The sequence below is a fragment of the Apodemus sylvaticus genome, chromosome 1, assembly GCF_947179515.1.
Source record: "Apodemus sylvaticus chromosome 1, mApoSyl1.1, whole genome shotgun sequence".
In the NCBI taxonomy this organism is placed as follows: domain Eukaryota; kingdom Metazoa; phylum Chordata; class Mammalia; order Rodentia; family Muridae; genus Apodemus; species Apodemus sylvaticus.
Genome location: NC_067472.1, coordinates 202,431,705 through 202,451,806, shown reverse-complemented (window position 1 = coordinate 202,451,806; position 20,102 = coordinate 202,431,705). Strand labels below are relative to the sequence as shown.

The 20,102-nt window shown below is 50.3% G+C and overlaps 1 protein-coding gene across 1 annotated transcript; it reads right to left on the bottom strand.

The window, feature by feature from the left end:
- Nucleotides 1-220: 220 nt before the first annotated feature.
- LOC127683887 (pregnancy-specific glycoprotein 22-like) lies at nt 221-9,821 on the bottom strand. The gene is made up of 5 exons (XM_052181000.1): nt 9,750-9,821; nt 8,271-8,630; nt 5,144-5,503; nt 3,628-3,987; nt 221-504 (listed from the first exon to the last, which is right to left on the bottom strand). Exons 1-5 carry the CDS (start codon nt 9,811-9,813, stop codon nt 221-223), a joined length of 1,428 nt encoding a protein of 475 aa, XP_052036960.1. The 5' UTR covers nt 9,814-9,821.
- Between the last annotated feature and the right edge of the window lie 10,281 nt (nt 9,822-20,102).

The window sequence follows — 20,102 nt, the reverse complement described above, 5'->3', positions numbered from 1 at the left end:
AGCAGGGTCTCATGCAGGCATTCCCCCAACTGAAGCTCCTTTCTCCGTGATAACTACACTCTGTGTCAAGTTGACACACAAAACCAGTCAGTCTAGGAGGCATGGAAGAAATGTCCAGTGGCGATGAGAACGAATGGAAATCTGTAACAGGCAAGGGTCAGTAAGTGTGGACATCTCAATACATAAAGGTCCCCAGGCAGATGAACCATGAGAGGAGGGGTCACTCCTTCGTCACCACCAGGCTGACAGGGAGACTGGGCTTCGAGCTGACTGGGTTGAAGGCCTCACATTGATACGCTCCAGCATCCTCCTCCCTGACAGCATGAATCCTGAGTTGGCACTTTGACGGGGACAGGGTCATCCTCTCTGTGAGCTGCAGACTGTGATTATTGAAGAGCCAACGGATGGAGACCCCAGTGATGTCTGAGAAGCAAGTGAAGACCACTGAGCTCTGCACTCTGACGCTGCTGGCCGTGGCTCTCATGAAAGGCTGTGTGGCAAGCTCTGCAAAGAAACAGAGGAGGGGAACAGAGGAGGGACCGTCATCCTCCAGACAGCTCACCCAGCCCCACTATAGCTCACACTTCATAAAGCTTCCAGGGAGGAGAACTTGGAGCTGCGACCACAGTCATGTGTTGTGTTTGCATCTGCGACCCATGGGTTGTGTGACACTGATTCAACCACTGTGCATGGTCACAGCAGAGCCTATGAGTTAAGATTAGGGATGAGCTATATTCTGACCTGGGGATGGGGAAGCTGCTCACGGCAGCAGCATCTGCTCCATGACCCTAGCCTGGACTCCTGAGGACAAGGAGGTGCCCGGACAACTGTTACCTCTGCCCTTTCCTTGGGGACGTTCTCTTTCCCTATGTCTCCTAAGTCCATGGGAACAGTTGGGATCTGTCCTGGCACCTGTCCATTGAGACGCAGGAGTATGAGGAGCACAGATGACCTATATGACTGCAGCTGTCATGGCAGTGCAGAGCTGTCCTACAGCCAATGGGACTTGGACACCCAGCCAAGCCTTGTTCCCTGTCAGCTCTGACAGGAAGTCCAAAGCCAGTCCTGAGGAGAAGCTCTCTGGGGACAAGTAGAGTTGAGTCTGCATCCTTGGCTTCCTGATTCTCCTCCTGCTGATGCAGCAGGAAGCTGGACCACGGCAGGAGGATGACACAGACGGAAAGGGAAGGAAGAAAGGAAAGCTCACACCCTCCATATTGACACCTTGCTCTTTGGTGAAAAGATGGGGCCCTGGGAGCAGAGAAGCATAGATCCTTCACTCTGCGGAGGTGGGTGGGAGTCTGCACAGGTCAGGGGGACTGAGCGAAGGACACCCATGATTCCGACTGTGTGTGGCTTCTGCTGTGGGGAACTCTGTCCTCAGGAGTCTCCACGCTCACCGTCCGCACACGCCTGCTCACTCTCAGAAGATGAGGGGTGCAGGCAAAATTCCTCTCACTTCTTCCTCTACAGACCCCAGGTTTTCACTCCCCAGCCTCCATTCTGGTCCAGTCAGCACCTTACCTCACCTTGACATGGCCGTCCTGGTCTGTCTTTCAGCCCATTACAGCTAGGCCCTTGTTAGTAAAAACGTCTGACTTGATATTTTAAGAAAATCCAGTGCCTACACAGGCTCGTATGCCTGTGGGTAGATAGGCAGATGTGAAAAGTTCTTGGATGTCCTACTGTTAATGACATTCTGATACCTGGAGCTACTGCCACTGGTTAAACTGCGAGCTCCAACTCCATATGAAGGTGTGTGGAGGGGTATGGGTGTGGGTGTGTGTGAGGTGCAGGTGTACACCATCCTGTGTGTATGCTTAATGACAGGCCACGGCCCCTAGATGGAGGTCAGATGTCAACTTGAGGGAGACTTTCCTCTCCTTCCTTGGTAGCTCCCCTGCTCCCACACAGTCAGGCCCTGTCCTCCTTCCCAGTGAGCAGGAGACATGACCAGGGCTGCATGCTTTGTGGAGAAGTACACAGTGGACCTCCTTGGCCGCCTGCCTGCTCTGCCCTCCCTCTGTGCAGAACTGCATTTGCTCCAGCTCCGCCCCCAAGCTCTGGAGCCTTCCCCCTCTGAGCTCAGCCTCTGCCCAGGCAGGAGCCCTTCCCAGGGTGATGCTGACTGCTGTGGGGGATGGAACCAAGCACAAGGCTGATAATCATCTCTACCCTGAGGCAGCACAGCTCACCACAGGGCTGCCCTTGCTGTGTTCTCCCAGTGTGTCCTTTATGACACAGGATCCTAAGCTGCCCCTGTCCTCAATACTAAGGTGGGATCAACTCTACACGAACAAGACAGAGATGCTTGTGAGGACTGGGAAGGGACCTGCTGACAGATGACTAGGAAGGGGACAGACCCATGCTCACTGGAGTCACCAGTCAGGGTGTGTTGCCATGAGACCCAGGAGCGGTTGTGTGGGGAGTTAAATGTGGTTGAGAATCAGGAGTTCACCTGGACCCTAGAGAGAGGACAGTGGCCCCATAAACCTAGGCAGAGTTTCCGAGGGACTCACAGCATCATGTGCTGGCTGAACCTCACCTAGGGTCTGCCATGACCTTCCTGGGAGGCAGCGGTCCTCTGTCTAGGTGATTCCCCCATGGGATATGCTAGGGAGAGCCTGGAACCTAGTAACACAGGATCCTCTGACAGAGTAATGTGCTAAGTAGTCTGAGAGACTGCCCAAGAGAAGTCCAGGTCTGCAGGGTCAGGGATGGAGCCAGAATACACCCTAAGTGAGAGGTGCCTAGAATTGCTTTTCTAAGTTTTCTGCATTCTGAGGAAGGCAAGACCCTCACGAGATTGCATAGATTCTGAAGTCTTAGGCTGAGTTACTTTGACATCTAGTGAATTGCTTCTCATGTCGGGGAGCTGCCCAGTTTAGCAACTCTGAGATTTTTTTTTTTTTTTTTTTTTGCCTGTGAGAGAGAATTCCAAGAGCTGGACACCAGAGGACAAACATTTGCCAAAAGGACCAGTATCCTTTGTCCATCACCTTGGAGACCCTGACCTTCCTGTGAGGGTAGCATAAGGCCATCCAAGCAGCTAGTGAATGGCCTGGGGAACAGATCGTCCTGTTTAGCTATGCATTCCTGGCGGGGTCTCTGTGGAAGATGTCCAGGGTAACTATCACAACAGTGGCTCTCACGGCAATGCATGGATGGTGACACATGCCAGGACAGCCGTGTACCACGTCAGCGCTTACAGAAATCCAAAGCCAAGCAATGACGAAAACATTTTCCAGGCTCTCCATGGATGTAACCATCACAGAGATTTGCGGCCAGGCCTTCCTGGTGCTGTGTGTGGGGACTCTGTGACTTCCTCAGCTAGGACTTATCAGACCCCATGGAGTCTCTATCAGGGCTGTGGGCACGGTGAGACCCCAAGGGTCAGGGCCTAGTCTGACGGTCTTAGGCTGAGTCTACCTCTGCAGGAAACGAAAGGGGAAGAGCTCTGATCTAATGCTGGTGGTCCACACCGGGTGTGCCCTGCAGTAACTGCCAAATGCCAAAGTGAGGACACAGTGTGGTGGGGGAGAGAGCAGCACAGCCCACTCCTCACAGTCCACTCCAGAAGTAGGCAAAGCCACACCCAGCAGCTGGAAGCCATTGAGAGTCACTTACTGTGCACGTTGACTTGTACGTGTGCTGTTTCAATTTTGAAATTGCTGTCTGTCGTTACGAGTGTGTACAAGCCCGAGTCCTTCTCGGTGACATTCTGGAGCAGCAGGGATCCATTGGTGTACCCTTTCTCTCTTCTGCTGTGTGCACGGCCGCTAGAGATGGACTTCGTCGCTACGCTGTATTCTGTAATTTTAAAGGCCTCAGTGCTATACACTCCTTTGTACCAGGAAAAGGTTTGCAGCTCTTCTGGCAGATTACGGACCTGGAGAAGAACACTGCCCCCTTCAGCAGCATGTACTGGCACTGGCTCGATCGTGAGTTGGGCAGAGGTGAGAGGGTCACAGCACAAGGAAAGGGAGGCTGGAAGGGAAAGGAGAAAAGCCATCACACGGGATCATTGTGCTGGGTATAAAAGTGGTGGCCTGAGTCCTCACAACATGGATTCTTCACCCTGCCTAGACATGCAGGTGTGTGTGTCTCTCCCACCTGAGGAAGTCAGTGAAATGGCCTCTGTTCCCTCAGTGCCCTGGAGTCACTTCCTCTGCATGTTGCCCTCTCCTTGGTGTCTCCACAGCCGCCCCCTCACTGTGCTCCCTCAGACACAGCACACACTTGTGCACACTGCACTTTGAGAGGACAACTCCCCATGACCTTGGTCTCTACACACCCTGAACAGTCACTTTCTGAATTTTCCTTTGTACCTGCAGTCAACCTCTGATCTCACGTTCTCCATGTTCTTACCACTCTGCCTGTAACCGCCAGGGCTAGGGCTAGGTGAGGGCTTGGAGCAGGCTGGTCTTCTTAGCAGCCCCAGGAATTATGCTGGCAGGCTTTATGTCAACATAACACAAGCCAGAGTCGGTGGGCACATGTATAGTACATCTTTCAACTGGTGACTGATGTGTGAGGGGCCAGTACACTGTGAGCCTTTCTACCCTGGTCACATGTGCTATAAGAGCAGGATGAGCAGACTGTGAGGACACAGGCAGGAACCAGCTCTCTCCATTTTGTCTATGACAATCCTGGGTTGCTTTGGTTTTTTTTCTGTTGTTTTTTACTTTTCTTTTCGTTTTTTATGAAAACTCCCCTGTTTAATGATAAGAAATCCACTGTATTGATGTAGACAGCCAAAGACCATTGTTCACTGTCTGCTCAGACCAGGAGAACTCCTGGAACATGGTACCCAGGACATTGTTAGTCCAACCTGGGTCAGACAACTGGAGCCAGAGCTTCCTCATGCTCACCACTCTGTGAGGAGGCCACGGGTTCCTCACGTGCATCGCAAGAACCTCAACCGACAGAGCAGTGGGCCATCTTAGGTCCTCCTAGATACGAGGGTGAGTCAGAAGACAGAGTCTGACCCGTGGGTATTTCCCTCCTACATGTGTGTCCTGCACACAATGGATAAACCCTGTCATGGGGATAAAGTATGGAAAGGAGGTAGTCACGTGACAGGATGGGCAGCCTGGGTGCCAAAGCCCCACCCAGCACTGAATGATCACAGAGAATCACTTACTGTCCACCTGGAGGTAAAAGTGTGCTAATTCCATTTTCTTATGCATATTCAGAGTTCGTAGGGTGTAGAATCCCGTGTCTTTCCAGGTGACATTCTGCAGCAACAGGGAGCCATTGCTGAACACCGTTTCTCGACCACTGTGGGCAGGGCCCAGCTCACTTGAATTCTTGGCTGTTCTGTAGCGGGCAATCTCAACCTTGTTGAATACAATCAGCCCTTTGTACCAGAAGAAGGACTGAAGATGCTCTGGAAGATTGTGAACAAGGAGAAGAATGCTTCCCCCCTCAGCAACGCTGGGCGGCACTGACTCAACAGTGGGCTGTACAGGTGGAGATGGACGGCCGCAGATGTAGCGAGAGGCTAGAAGGTAACAGAGAGTCATCAATACTAGGACTTCTGTGTTTAGCTAAGATGGCGCCCTGTGTCCTGAGTGCCTGTGTGCATTGCTCAGCTGAGGTGTGGGGGTGAGGGCCTCCCTGACCTACGTGGTGGAGGTCAGCACATTACCTCCTTGTGCTCCGTGTCGTCACTTGTCATTTCCGCTCTATGGTGCTCTCCTTGGGTGTGAACATGGCCCTGCCTCACTGACCTTAGACCCCTGCTCACACTCAGTGTAATGTGCGTTGGAGAGCTGCCTTCCGACCTCTTCCCAACAGACCAGTCTTCACTCTCTGAAGCTTTTGGTGTGTTTCTGTTTCTTTAATGACTGCCCCCAACACCTGATTATCTTCTAGATTTTGTCATTGATCTCTCTTCCAGTACACAAGGGCAAGAGAATTGTGAGAATTGGTTGTGGTCTTATATTTTTTAAAGAGAGGCTGCCTGAAAGCACATCAGATATCTGTGGGGAACTAATGAATGATTGAATGAATGAATGAATGAATGAATGAATGAATAATGTCTCAGAACCATTCCTTTCAAGGTCCCACACATGCATGCTCATGGGTTTAACAAATTTATAAGTATGAGGATACAGTGTACAATTCTTCCATTAACTTTGTTTATTTTTTACACTGGATGCATGTGTGTGTGAGTGTGTGTATGAGTGTGTGTGTATGTGTGAGTGTGTGTGTGTGTGTCTGTGTCTGTCTGTGTGTGTGTGTGAATGTCTGTGTATCTCTGTGTCTGTGTCTGTGTGTGTGTGTGTGTGTGTGTGTGTGTGTGTGTGTGTGTACAGGATACCATCTCTAGGTGGACGTCAGGGGACATCTTCCATTCACTGGTTCTCAGGTCATCAGACATGAAGCAAACACCCAGACCCACTGGGCCATGTCACAGATCAACACCAGCTTGGGTTCTTGTTTGGGATTTCACAGCTGAGATCATCAGACTTCAGACCAATGTGCGCATGCTGATTCACTGTGTGTGAGAACAGTCTCCTCCTTCCCCTACTTCTTCACCAAGAGCCTCCTGCTTCTGCTGAGCCTCTGTCACACTGGGTCTTCTCTCCTACAAGCCCTGAGACTCTCTCAGGACATTGAGCTCCTGAGGAGACTCCAGAGAATAACTGAAAATAACTCTCCTCTCACACTCTGTAGAGTGTGGTCTCCTCACCCATGGTCAGGAGGGCCTGCCAGGTGCTACAGCCTTTGCAGAGAGTACAGAGGGGGCCTCCCTGGACTCTGCAGCCTGGTGTGTCCTCTGCCTGTATCCCATCTGGTCCCCCAGACAATGGAGGCTCACCCAAGGGTGGCTCTCTCTTGTGTTCTCATCCTGGGTCAGTCAGCACCAAAGAGGGAGCCTCTGCACTCCCTGTGTGACACAGAATCCCAGCTGGGCACCAAGTCTGCCCTGTGTCCTCAGTTCTCTTGAAAGATGGAATTTGCTCTCAGGAAGAAGGTGACAGCTGTCTGTGAGGGATCCAAAGGGACCAGGTGCATGATGAGTGGGGAAGGGGACAGACACCATCTCACTGCAGTCACCAGTCATGGTTCTGAGGGAGAAGAAAGGCCCAGGAGCAGACCTGACAGGAGCTCACATCCTGAGTGTGGGAGAAGTTGACCTGCGTCCTGGAAGGACTGCTCTGGGCTCCATCATCCCTTGGAGGGTTTCAAGATGGTGCTCACACTTTCTCTGCCTGCTGAACTGGTGGTGGGTCTGCCCATGTGCTCCCTGGCCTTTCTAAGATGCCCTCAACCTCTGTCTAGCTGATTCCCATAGGACACCCTTTCATTCCCAGAGAAAATACATGTCTGGAATGCGAACAAGAACCCCTAGCAGGGTAGCAGATACAGGAAGCAGTTAAGAGGTCTGAGGAGACTGCGCCAGTGAGCTCCAGGTCTACAGAGAAGAGATAAATGTCAGGGTCAAGTGACATCCTGATTCAGGAATATAGGTTTGTTAGTGTTCCTTGACTGTCCCAGGCTATCTCTGCTCTTCACTGTGGGAACTGCAGCTCATGTCTGGGGAACTGTCCACAGCAGCAGAGCCTGTCCTCATTGGCCTGGGGAAAAACATACTTGTTCCAAAAGGCAAGAACCTGTCAGGAAGACTGTGTCCTCTGTCCCTCCCTGATGGGACCCTGGCCTTCCTGGAACTCTCAGAAGCCCATCAGGACCCTGGGTTAATGTCTTGGGAGTCTGCCCTGGTGTGCTGTCACTCTGGGTCACTAGGGAGAGCCAGGAGACGCAGCCTAATCATGGTTCTCATGGCAGTGCTCTGTCTGTTCCACAGGGAGGAAGACATTGAGGACTCACAAGCACTCTTCTCTGCAGACAGAAAGTCAAGATCCAACCCTAGCAAAAAACTCCTCAGGGCCACCAGGAGTTGAGTCTGGAATACAGGTGTGGAGACACAATTCTGTAAGACGCCCATGGCTACCACAGGCCCTTCTCACTCCCCTCAAGGTCTTCCTGAAGCTCAGTTTCCTACAAAGGACCCCAAGAGTCTAGACAGAGGCTGATGTCCTTGGCTGGCCTGTCCTTGGCAGGTCTCTCCAAGGTGAAGTCAATTGAAGGATTCTGCACAATTGACATTATTCTCCACCATGTGTGTCCTTCACTAAATGCTCAAGTCCCAACGTGGAGACACAATGCAGGAGGAAGGAGACACAGGCCAGGCCTGACACTTCTGCATGCCTAGTGGAAGGACCCCACCCAGAACCCAGAGTTCACAAACAATTACTTACAGTGCACTTGAATATACACGGGTACATTTGATACAATTTCTCCATGTTCCCTTCTGGTTTGAAGAATGTAGAATCCTGTGTCCTTCTGGGTGACATTTTCGATCCACAGGGACCCATTTCTGGACAATCTCTCTCTACCACTGTGCACATGCCCTGTCACAAGTAGGTCATAGGCCAGCGAATACAGTATTATTGCGTGCCTCGAGTCTGTCTCCTCTTTGAACCAGACAATGGTTCGAAGATTCTCTGGCAGACTGTCAACACGTAGAACAACATTTTCTCCTTCAACCACGTGGGATGGTGAATATTCCACGGTGACTTGTGCAATGGTGGGCAGGAGGCAGCAGGTTAAGAGGGAGGCTAGAAGGGAAGAGACAGAAGCCACAAATCCTGAGCAGGTTTGAGCATGCCTCAGCTCATGCCTGTGGGTAGGGGTGCACCCTCAGTGGAGGGGAGCAACGTGACCTCCATGCCCTCAGAACCTCAGAGTGTGTCATTTCCTCGCTGTGGAATCCTCGACTCAGGTGTCCCCATATCACCCTTCATATAAAGAGTGTCTGGTGTGAGGAGAAGGGGCTCTCTGACCTTCTCTTCCTCCTCCTCCTCCTCCTCCTCCTCCTCCTCCTCCTCATCCTCCTCCTCCTCCTCATCCTCCACACAGTCCTCACTTTCTGAAATGTTTTCTGTTCTATCTACAGTTCCATTAAACCAGTAAGTTTCCCCTCTGGGTACTCTGACTTCCGGTTCACTAGAAAAGGTGTTTGTGAGGACAACAATTGGAATTATCTTTTTGGAAGGTTCAGTTCCTGAAAAGATCTCAGAAAATGGAGGTGAAAATGGACAGGGGTTGGGGAAAACAGAGGAAACAGAAAGAAAGGAAGGGAGGGAGGGAGGCAGGGAGGAAGGGAGGCACGGGGGGAGGGAGGGAAAAGGCTATCTCCACGAATTTATCTACATAGTTCTCAGGTTTGTAGCAAATGGCAATCATTACATTCAAGTGTGATTTATTTCTGTATTGGATGCATGAGTTTGGGAAGGCACCTGCCTCAGTGTGCACACTGCAGGGGAGTGGCACGCGCCTGTGTGGAGAGCACAGAGGACCCTGCAGGAGTCCGTATCTCCATCTGCCCTGCGACCTGAGGAATGAACTCACTGTCATGTCTCCACACACTGAGGTGCCTCTCTGGCCCTCCCAGGTTTGATTTCTATCTGGAGAGTCGCCCTGTCATGGGTGGGAACATCGGCTTCCAATGGCAGCCGTGTGACTGATTTTGAATAGGGGCAGCTGGGGCTCCATTCTCCCCTCATCAGCTCCTGTCTGCTCAGAGCTTCCTGTGCTGACCTCCGTGCCTCACTGTACCTTCTGCACAGTGACTACAAACAGAAACGAAGTCTCCTCTAGACATCTTCAGCTCTTCAGGACACCTCTGGCCTCTGAGTTCCCCTTCCCACGCACAGTCAGATCTTTGAAACACTAACCTGTGAGCAGGAGCCTCCTCCAGGGGTTACAGCCCTTGTCAAGATGCTCAGAGGACACCTCCATAGGTATTCTCACTGTACTGTCCTTCCTCTGAGGAGAAGGCCTTCAGCTCCCACAAGGCACCTGGCCTCTGCTGTCCTTCCTCCTTCTGAGCTGAGTTGTCTCTCAGCAGGAGCACTTCCCAGAATCCCACGGGCTGTGGGTGGTGGGCCTGTGTCCACGGCACTGCTCAGTCCCTTCCACTCTCTGTGCTGTCCCGCATCTTTCTCAACTTTTCTCCCTTTATGTTTCTCCTCAGCCAACACCTTGAGCGACAAGGCTGATAAGGTCGACATGCACTCAGAGAAAAATGACTCATCCAAGGGCTGACATCTGCTGACTCCTGGATGTGAGTCTGTCAGCATCAAAGTGGGAGTCTCCATCCTGCCTATGTGTCCCTGTGACACAGAGACCCAGCTGAGCTCCCAGTCTGCCCTGTGCCCTCAGTGCTCTGGGAAGGTGGGATTTCCTAGCAGGAAGGTGACATGGATGTCTCTGAGCGTTGGAAGGGACCAGCTGTGTGATGACTGGGGGTGAAGATAAACCCTTTATCACTAATGCCACCAGTGAAGTTCCTGACCCAAGACAGAGGCCCAAGAGAGGCTGTGTGAAAAATTTCATGTCTTGGTGTTGGGGCAGAGGTGACCGGTGTATCCTGGAAAGGACTGTGGGCCCCTCTTCCTACGGACTGCTTCAAGGCAACCTTCCAGCCTTATGGGTCGGCTGGGCTGTGTGTTGGCTGAGCCCAACTTCTCTCTGGTCTTCCTGGGTCACCTACGCCCTTTGACTGGGCGATTCTGCAGGAAAAGTCCTGTCTTTCCCTTGGGAGATGCTAGAAGAGAGGAAATTTCCAGGATCCCCACAGAGAGGGGTGTCCACAGACACAGGAAACAGAGAGGGGTCTAGGGAGGGAGACCCAGGTTAGTGGGGACAGGGATGGAAAGCAGTCTCCTGGGCAAGGTCACGTCTCAGGGGAACAGTGATCTGAGTGTTGAGTGACAGCTACACACAGGAAAACAGGACTTCCTGTCTCATTTGTGGGCTCAGGAGGCCTGAATGCTTCAGAATCCCTCACAGACACGCGGCTTACTTCTGGAGTCACATCTGACTGTCCGTTTGTTCTCAGTTCTTGGACAAGATGTCCCCTTGAGCAGCTGATGACCAAGATCAACATGAGCTCCTCTCTGATTCACAGACACCTGAGAAGGCTCCAGGGTGGATCCCTGGACTCGTGGCTGGAGACAGAGACCTGGTGCTTCCCATCTGTCACCTGTGGCCTGTGGGAGGCTCATGTGGCCACTGTGTCCCTGTGTCTCCGTTTCCCAGCGACAGACAGCACACTTGGGGAACAAATGTCGCAGTGTCTACAAGGTAGCCTTGAACACGAGCAAGGCCCTGACACTGGGGCAGGACGGCTGCCCAGATCAGCAGCGTCCCTTACCGTTTGTCTGCAGGAGACGATTCATTAGACTTCTTCCCTGAGGACATGAATCATCAAGAGGACCTATGTCCTCTGTCCCTCTCATGGGGACATGCATGACCTTCCTGCAAAGTCTCATAAGCCATCAGAACAGTTGGCTGATGGCCTGGGCATCTGTGTAGCTGTGTTCTCCAGTCTGAGACTCAGAAGGAGACGCCCAGGGACCTTGCAGCGTTGTGGGTCAGCTGCCCTGTGTTGGCTGAGCACAGCTCTCGCTGGTCTTCCTGGGTCAGCTCTGCCCTTTGTCTGGGTGACGCCCCATCAGCAATCCTGTCTTCTATGGGGGATGACAGAGGGAGGGGACTTTCAGGTTCCCCAGACAGAGGGCTATTCTCAGACAGAAACAGAAACAGAGCAGGGTCTAGGGAGGGAGATCCAGGGTAGTAGGAAGAGGGATGGAAAGCAGTCTCCTAGGCCAGGTAAACAAATCTCCCTAGGCTCAGGGAACAAATTGCTTGAGTGTTGAGTCATCCTGATATCGCCCCCTGGCGTTCTCTGGGAGAACTGCAGTCTCATGTCTAGTTCTACAGCAGGGGTGGTCAACCAGTCAAATGTGACCTGCCTGGATCCCTTCAGCACAGGGGGGATGCAGGGCCTGTCATCCTGCTCACGGTGCTCTGACCAACCCCTGTTTCCATCTAGTGTAGGGTGGGTCTGTCAGAGAGAACATGGCTCCCTGTGGGACCTCAGATCCTTGCAAAGGCCTCCTTCAGCCACTGTTGGTCTCTGTGATCTCCACCCCCAATCCATGTCCTTGGAGAACCAGGCAGAGGTGACTCAGGCAGATGCAGGAGGAGCTGAGTGTCACACATGGTGGGTCTCCTGTGTCGTGTGGGAGAAACAGGCTTTGTCACACAGGAGCTGAGCTGCAGAGCCTGAGGTACAGACCTCTGAGGACCTGGAGCCATCGCCCCAGTGCCTCTGAGGACCTGGAGCCAACGCCCCAGTGCCTCTGAGGACCTGGAGCCAACGCCCCACTGCCTCTGAGGACCTGGAGCCATCGCCCCAGTGTCATATTTATTACTGAGAGGAATGGGACAGAGAATACAGACTCTAGTGGAAACCAAATTATTCACACACATTAATCAAAATAGAGAAGCTTGGCAAAGTTCTTGCTTAAAGACTTGTTTGTTTGTTTAATTCCAGAGGACAGGACAACAAGGGCTGTTACACAAACAATGTTTCAGTAAAACAAATAAAGACAGGCAGCGGTGGCACAGGCCTTTAATCCCAGAACTCAGGAAATAGAGGCAGGCAGATCTCTGAGTTCAAGGGCAGCCTGATCTATAGAGTCAGTTCCAGGACAGCCTGGACTACCAAAAGGAAGGAAGGAAGGAAGGAAGGAAGGAAGGAAGGAAGGAAGGAAGGAAGGAAGGAAGGAAGGAAGGAAGGAAGGAAGGAAGGAAGGAAGGGATAGAGAATTCAGTGTTTTGTAATATTGGAGGCTCTTGAAGAGAAATAGTTTTTTGCTCCCAGCACCCATGTGGTAGCTCAGAACAATCTGTAATTCCAGTTCCAGGGACTCTGATGCCCTCTTCTGGCTTCCAAGGGCACTGCATGCAGATGACACATGGACAATGATGTAGGTGATACACCCATACTCATAAAAATACATTTAAATTATTTTCCTTTTTAAAAAAAATCTTTTTATTGTTTCTTTGTGCATTTCCCATCATGCACCCAAGTCCTGTTCATCTCCCCATCCCCCCATATCTGCCCCTTTGCCCTTGCAACCTCCCCCCCCCCCAAAAAAAAACACACAAACAACCAAAACAAAGCACAGGAAACGTCTCATCGTTGGAGCTGTGGTGTGTCACAGTGTGTCCCACAGTCTATCCCCCTGCCCCACATCTTCACCTGCAAATGTTCACTGCAGTGAGTCACTGGTGTGGTTCAAGATCTCTGGCTTCTGTGACACCACTGAGTATTGGATCCTCACTGGGGCTCCTCCCAGGAATCCTGTTGTCGCCCTGTGTCATGGAGATCCTGCCGCTTTAGAACAGCAGGACTGGCCCTCTCACAAGTCCCAACTATATGCAGATGAGGTGGATTTGGGGAGGGGTCAGTTCAGAACCCTGGGTCTGAACCTGGGTGGCAGCTGAGCAGTCACCGCAGGCTCTCCCTTATCCGCACAACCAGGGCAAGCTCTCCAGAACTGTTCTAGCTATGCCACCCAGTGCAGCCACCGGCAGGAGGCGGGGTCAGCTCTCCTGTTCTCATGTGCGCCATGCCAGCTCACGCCCACCTACGCCCTAGAGCCAGTTCCACTGAGTTGCCCACTCTGCCCAACGCTACAGCCACTGAGGGGCAGGGCTAGCTCTCCTGCCCTCATGACCCCAGAGTCAGCTTTCCCAGCTCCTGCAGGCGGCAAGGCCGGGCGTCCGAGGACATCACCCCTGCCCTCTTGCCACCTCATAGCAGACTAGGGGTGGAGCTTGCTTTCTCTTGCTCTGTCCTCAGGGTTGGCTCACCCATCCTCCCTCATCTAGAGCCAGCATTACCGTGCTGCCCAGGCCAGGTGCAGGGTCTGCTATCCCACTCGCATGACCCTAGGGCCAGCCCCGCCCCCAACACTGCTGCAGGAGGGGAGGGGCAAGGGGAGGGGGAGGGGCGGGGAAAGGGGAGGGGAAAGGGGAGGGGAAAGAGGAGGGGAAGGGGAGGGGAAATGGGAGGGGAACGGGGAGGGGAAAGGGGAGGGGAAAGGGGAGGGGAAAGGGGAGGGGAAAGGGGAGGGGAAAGGGGAGGGGAAAGGGGAGGGGAAAGGGGAAGGGAAAGGGGAGGGGAAAGGCGTCACTCCTGCACGCACGCCACCTCAGGGCAGAAGAGGAGCAGGCACATCTCTCCTGAGCTCTCACCCTTAGGGCTGGTTCACCTGCAGTCTTCATCACCAGAGTCAGTTTTGCTGTGCTGTCCCGGTGAAGTACAAGGCCTGCTCTCTCCAGTGCTGCCGCTGATGAGGTCGTATGTCGACCTTCAATTAGTCCCTCAAGACAAGTGACTAGAAGGCAAGCCCGAATGGCTAGTACAAGCAGTTTTTATACTTTTTAAGGGCACAGGTTGTAGTTCAAACTTATTGGTTAAGCATATTGACCTTTAAATCTATTGGCTAGCAAGCTTGACACGAATTTGAACTCTACCTGGGACTTTCCAGAGGGTCAGGTAACTATCAGTAAGCACATTCTGAGAATTTTCTACTCAAGAATGTCCCTGTGGGTGAAGATGGAACTTGGTCTAGCCTTGACCCCAGGCAGGAGGGGGGTAGCTGTAGGGAGGGTGTGGGGTCCCTCATGGTTAGTTTAGCTAACGATGTTGCTCTCCAAAGGTCACCCTCCAGCCCCCTGCCAGAACCCTCTGAACTCATGAATGAAACACACACACCTCAGTTAATTTTGATATGCCTTGACTAGGTTAATGGTCAGGGAATTCTAATCCTCCGCACTGCTAGCAACCACTCCCCTCTGGTACTCCTGAGTTAACATCTTTTAAAATTTAGAGTTCATCTCTGCTACCCCAGGTGGCCTTTAAGTCTGGTCTTTCTTCTTCCCCATCATGGCGGTCTCGCTTCCCTTCCTCTCTCCCTGTCCCTAGCCTGTACAACTCTCCAAGTCCTACCTCAGTCTACCGGCCCAGCCATTGGCTGTTGACTCTTTATTGTTCTATCAAAAACCAATTGGGGACAAGGACCTTCAGTGTTTGGACACAGAGATTCCCGATTTTGGGGGGCCTGATTAATTCAAAGCATTAGGACCAATCCTCAACACATAACCACAAGACTCTGAAACCTCGCTGGAAAGGACCTCACACCATGATCCTGACCACACCTACGGCTGTTAAGGTGGACGGAATCAGAGTGTGGATACACCACTCCCATGTTAAGCCTGCCAAGAAAGAGACCATCCAGCAGGTGAGGTCCCAGCAGGGGAGACTTCCAGATGAACCTCCACAAAAACAATGGGAGATCACCCCACACCCTTTCAATGCACTAAAACTGAATTACTCCAGGACTCCAGGACTCCAGGACTCCTGATCCTACTTGCTTGCTGCAAACACTTTGCTGCACCAGCCGGTAGCCCCCTTACTATCTGGGCACCCCCAGGAGACATTACAACAACCTTGTCATCAAGCTCACAATGGCTGACAAGAAGGCTGATTGGACTGCCAGTTCTTAACTCCTCCCGCCCAGGAATTAACACAAAAAAAACTGTTGGTTACCAGACAGGGACTCTACAATGAAAATAAGGAACCCCCAGCATATTCCCACCTCTGCAACCCCTACTGTTGCAGGATACATGCTGTCCTCAGAGACAGCTCTTGGTGGCCTTGTACCTTGGGGCTTACTCCATACATTTATGGCCTAGTTATAAATACAACTGAAAGTTTTTATGTTCTAATACAGCTTGTACCCAGAGTGACTTATTACACTGGGGAGGATGTCTTCAACCAGCTAGCACCTGCAAACAATCAAGTTAAAAGAATGGCCATCTCCACTGTGCCATTTGTGGGTTTTCTCGTTGGCATAGGGCAGGCCAGAGCTGCTAGTGTGTGAGAAACAGACTACAAGACAGATACTACTGAAGCTCTGACTTGTGGTCCCTACATAATCAATGCTTTAGTTAGGTTTGTTAATGAACAGATTTTCAAACTGTACCAGCCCATAGAAACATCTCAAGGATTCAAGATGGCCCAAAATTGAAGGAAGGAATGAGAAGATAGGCTGACTCCATGACAGGCTTCAAACTGACAGTTCAGAAGACTAGGCCTAAATCTCTGTTTCCAAGAGCTGGGCAAGTCCAGGCCTCAGAAGCCACCCTGCCTGTTGCAGTCTGTCTATATAGATGAGCCACCTGATTTTATAACAACAACCAAAAAAACAAAAAATCAAGGGGCTGTAGAGATGGCTCAGCAATTAAGAAAGAGCAGCGAGTGCTCTTCCAGGGGTCCCGAGTTCAAATCCCAACAACCACATGGTGGCTCACAACCACCTTTTTTTTTTTTTTAGATTTATTTATTTATTATATGTAAGTATAGTGTAGCTGTTGTCTTCAGACACACCAGAAGGGGGCGCCAGATCTCACTACAGATGGTTGTAAACCACCATGTGGTTGCTGGGGTTTGAACTCAGGACCTTCAGAACAGCAGTCAGTGTTCTTAACCACTGAGCCATCTCTCCAGCCCGGCTCACAACCATCTTAATGGGATCTGATGCCCCCTTCTGGTGTGTCTGAAGACAGTGAGAGTGTGCTCACATATATAAAATAAATAAATAAATATTTAAAAAATAAAACCGCTAAAAAAAATCATAGCACATGGGGTGACAACTAAAAATCTATCCATGGATAATTTTAACTTACAACATACTGTATATATAACTTGGATAATGGTCAATAATTATTTGTGAGGGCGTAGGGGAGTGGCAGGTATGTTGGGGGTGGTAATTCATGCCTTTAATTCCAGAACTAGGGCAGCAGAGGGAGGTGGAAATCAGTAAGTTTAATGCCAACCTAGTCTACAGAGTAAACAGCCAGGGCTGTCACACAGAGAAATGTCCTGGGGGGGGGGGGAATTAAAAGAAAAGAAAGGGGAAAAAATAAAAGAAAGAAAAAGGAAGAAAGAACTTATTATGCAAAGCATTGACTTGGGTAATTTTAACTTACTACAACACACTGCATATATAACTTGGAAAATGGTCAGTAACTATTTGGGTGGGGGAAGGGAGTGGAAGGTTGAGGGGAAGATGGCGCATGCCTCTAATCTCAGCACTGAGGAGGCAGATGCAGGTGGATCTCTGAGCTCAAGGCCAGCCTGGTCTACAGAAAATGTTCCAGGACAGTCAGGGTGATATAATGAGACCCTATCTCAAAAAAAAATAAGTTTTCTCCTGTCCCTAGTCTGTAACCGCTTGGATGATAAATACAATCCAGATATCAACTGTAGACTGTAAACTGTTTCAAAAGTGATCTGCACCATGCTAGCCCCGGGTAGTCCTACAAAACCAGAAAACTCTGGACTTGATCTAAGGCAATCCAACGGATGTGATTGATCCCTGTCTCTTCAGCTGAGACTGAAGTGGAAACTTATGGTTTCTCTGGAAGGTTGGTATGTCAAAGAACATTTCACTGAAGCAAACACATGATGCATGATGTTGAGAAGGACCCAGCAGACGGTGGCCGATGCTGGATGGTATTGGTTCGCCTTACCATTGTTTATTGGTCACCATTTGTTAGGACTCCACAGAGAGAAACCGCACCAAAAAACTTCTGGTGGTGTTCTGGTGGCTTCTTGCTGCTTCTGCAGACTCAGACCAATTGGCAGAGTGAGGTCAGCTGATAGAGTCTCATACATACGGAGTTTGCTAAGACAGACTCACATGCTGAGGAGGTAGGATCCGTGGGAGGACACATGATGTTTGATGAATAGGACCTAATGGGCAGAGAGTGTGGGCTTACAGGCTGTGTTGGTCTCCACTGATCTCCACTTCATTGAGAGAGTCACAAAGAACTGTTTCTGCCGAATCGTGCCACCACTGCTGATTCGTGTTTGCTACCCTGACACTCCTGAACTAGACTTGCTGGTATATTTGTGAAGTGTTTGTGAGTGGATCAAGCTGCCACAGCTGACTCCCGTGAACTGAACTGCTGATTTCCTGACAATGCAGATGGGATTTTCTCCAAAGAACAATTTCTTTTGCTTTTTTATTGAATATAATCTTCATTTACATTTCAAATGCTAAAACCTTTCCTGGTTTCCCCCCCCAAAAAAAAAACCTAACCCCTCCTCCCACCCCCTGCCTCCAAGTATTTGCCCTTCCTCCTGACCCACTCCCACCTCCTCTCCCTCGATTTCCCTTTGTTGGGGCATCTACTGAGCCTTCACCTGACCAAGGACCACTCCTCCCACTGATGCCCAACAAGGCATTCCTCTGCCACATTTTTGGCTGGAACCATGTGTACCTCTTGGTTGATGGTTTAGTCCCTGGGAGTCCTGGGGCATCTGGGTAGCCTTCAGCTCCTCCAGACCACCCTCCAACTCCTACACTGGGGACCCCATACCCAAACCAATGCTAGCATCTGCCTCTGTATTTGTAAGGCTCTGGCAGGGCCCTCTGGAGACAACCATGGCATGCTCCTTTTGTTATACACTTCTTGTCATCCACAATAGTATCAGGGTTTGGTGACTGTTTATAGGATGAATCCCCAGGTAGGGCAGTCTCTGGGTAGCCTTTACTTCAGTCTCTGCTCCACACTTTGCCTCCTTTGTTGCTCCTGTGAGTATTTTGTTCCCTTTCTCAGAGGAACCAAAGCACCCCTACTTCAGTCCTCCTTCTTCTTGAGCTTCCTATGGTCTGTGAATTGTAACTTGTTTATTTTAGGCTTTTGGACTAGCATCCACTTATCAGTGAGTGCATACCATGTGCGTTCTTTTGTGACTGTGTTACCTCTCTCAGGATGACACTTTCTAGTTCCATCCATTTGCCTAAGAATTTCATGAATTCGTTGTTTTTAATAGCTGAATAGTACTCCAGTGTGTATATATACCACATTTTCTGTATCCACTCCTCTGTTGAAGGACATCTGGGTTCTTTCCAGCTTCTGGGTATTATAAATAGGGCTGCTATGAACATAGTGGAGCATGTGTCCTTATTACATGTTAGAGTATCTTCTGGGTATATGCCCAGGAGTGGTATAGCTGGGTCCTCAAGTAGTAAGTACTATGTCTACTTCTCTGAGGAACTGTCAAACTGATTTCAAGAGTGGTTGTACCAGCTTGCAATTCCACCAGCAATGGAGAAGTGTTCCTCTTTTCCCACATCCTCTCCAGCATCTGCTGTCCCCTGAGTTTTTCATCTTAGCCATTCTGGTGTGAGGTGGAATTTCAGTGTTGTTTTGATTTGCATTTCCCTGATAACTAAGGATGCTGAACATTTCTTTAGGTGCTTGTCAGCCATTTCAGTTTCCTCAGTTGAGAATTCCCTGTTTAGCTTTGTACCCCATTTTTAATAGGGTTATTTGACTCTCTCTCTCTCTCTCTCTCTCTCTCTCTCTCTCTCTCTCTCTCTCTCTCTCTCTCTGGAGTCTAACTTCTTGAGTTCTTTGTATACACTGGATATTAGCCCTCTATTGGATGTAGGAATGGTAAAGATCTTTTCCCAGTCTGTTGGTTGCCATTTGGTCTTATTGACTATGTCCTTTGCCTTACAGAAGCTTTGCAGTTTTGTGAGGTCCCATTTGTCGATTCTTGTCAAAGAACAATTTCTAAACAGTTTCACTTCCCCTGTATCCTAATAACTTTCTTTTCCACTACCTCTGGTGTGTGGTGGGCCAGAAGGGAGGTTAAAGCATTCAAGAACCTTCATTTAAAAAAAGTTTTGAAAAATCAAAACCTATGTGGGACAGCAAACCAGAAGCTCCTGATAAATGCCCTATTGCCCTAATCCCCTTCTGGCCTTCCGCTAACATCCCAGCCTTCCTAATGTCAGCAGGAAGTAGTTAATCAAATGCATCACCCCTTATCCTCATCAAAGGCTGGAATGTTAGATCCAAAGGAAACTCCCTGGCATAGGGACAAGATGGTTATATGTATGATGCCAATTGGCATACCAGGCCCCCTCACTGTCAAAAGATCCCGTTAAAAACAAATAGACCAAGATCTACCAACAGGTAAATTGACTAGCTAAAATATTTCTACAATATGATAAGGCATTCCACCTGCTCTACACAGAACAAAGAGGGTGATTTTAAGAATAATTTATTATTTCTATGCTAACCAGACAGACATAGAGAGACCCTAGGCACGATACAAATTTTGTCTCGTTCCAAATAGAAAATGGTAAAAA

Excerpts from the sequence above, each read along its gene's own strand:
- LOC127683887 (XM_052181000.1), bottom strand. The coding sequence starts at position 9,813 with ATGGAGGTGTCCTCTGAGCATCTTGACAAGGGCTGTAACCCCTGGAGG. Across the intron at positions 8,631-9,749 it reads GAGGAGGCTCCTGCTCACAG|CCTCCCTCTTAACCTGCTGC; the intron begins GTTAGTGTTTCA and ends CTTCCCTTCTAG. Across the intron at positions 5,504-8,270 it reads CGTGTATATTCAAGTGCACT|CCTCTCGCTACATCTGCGGC; the intron begins GTAAGTAATTGT and ends GTTACCTTCTAG.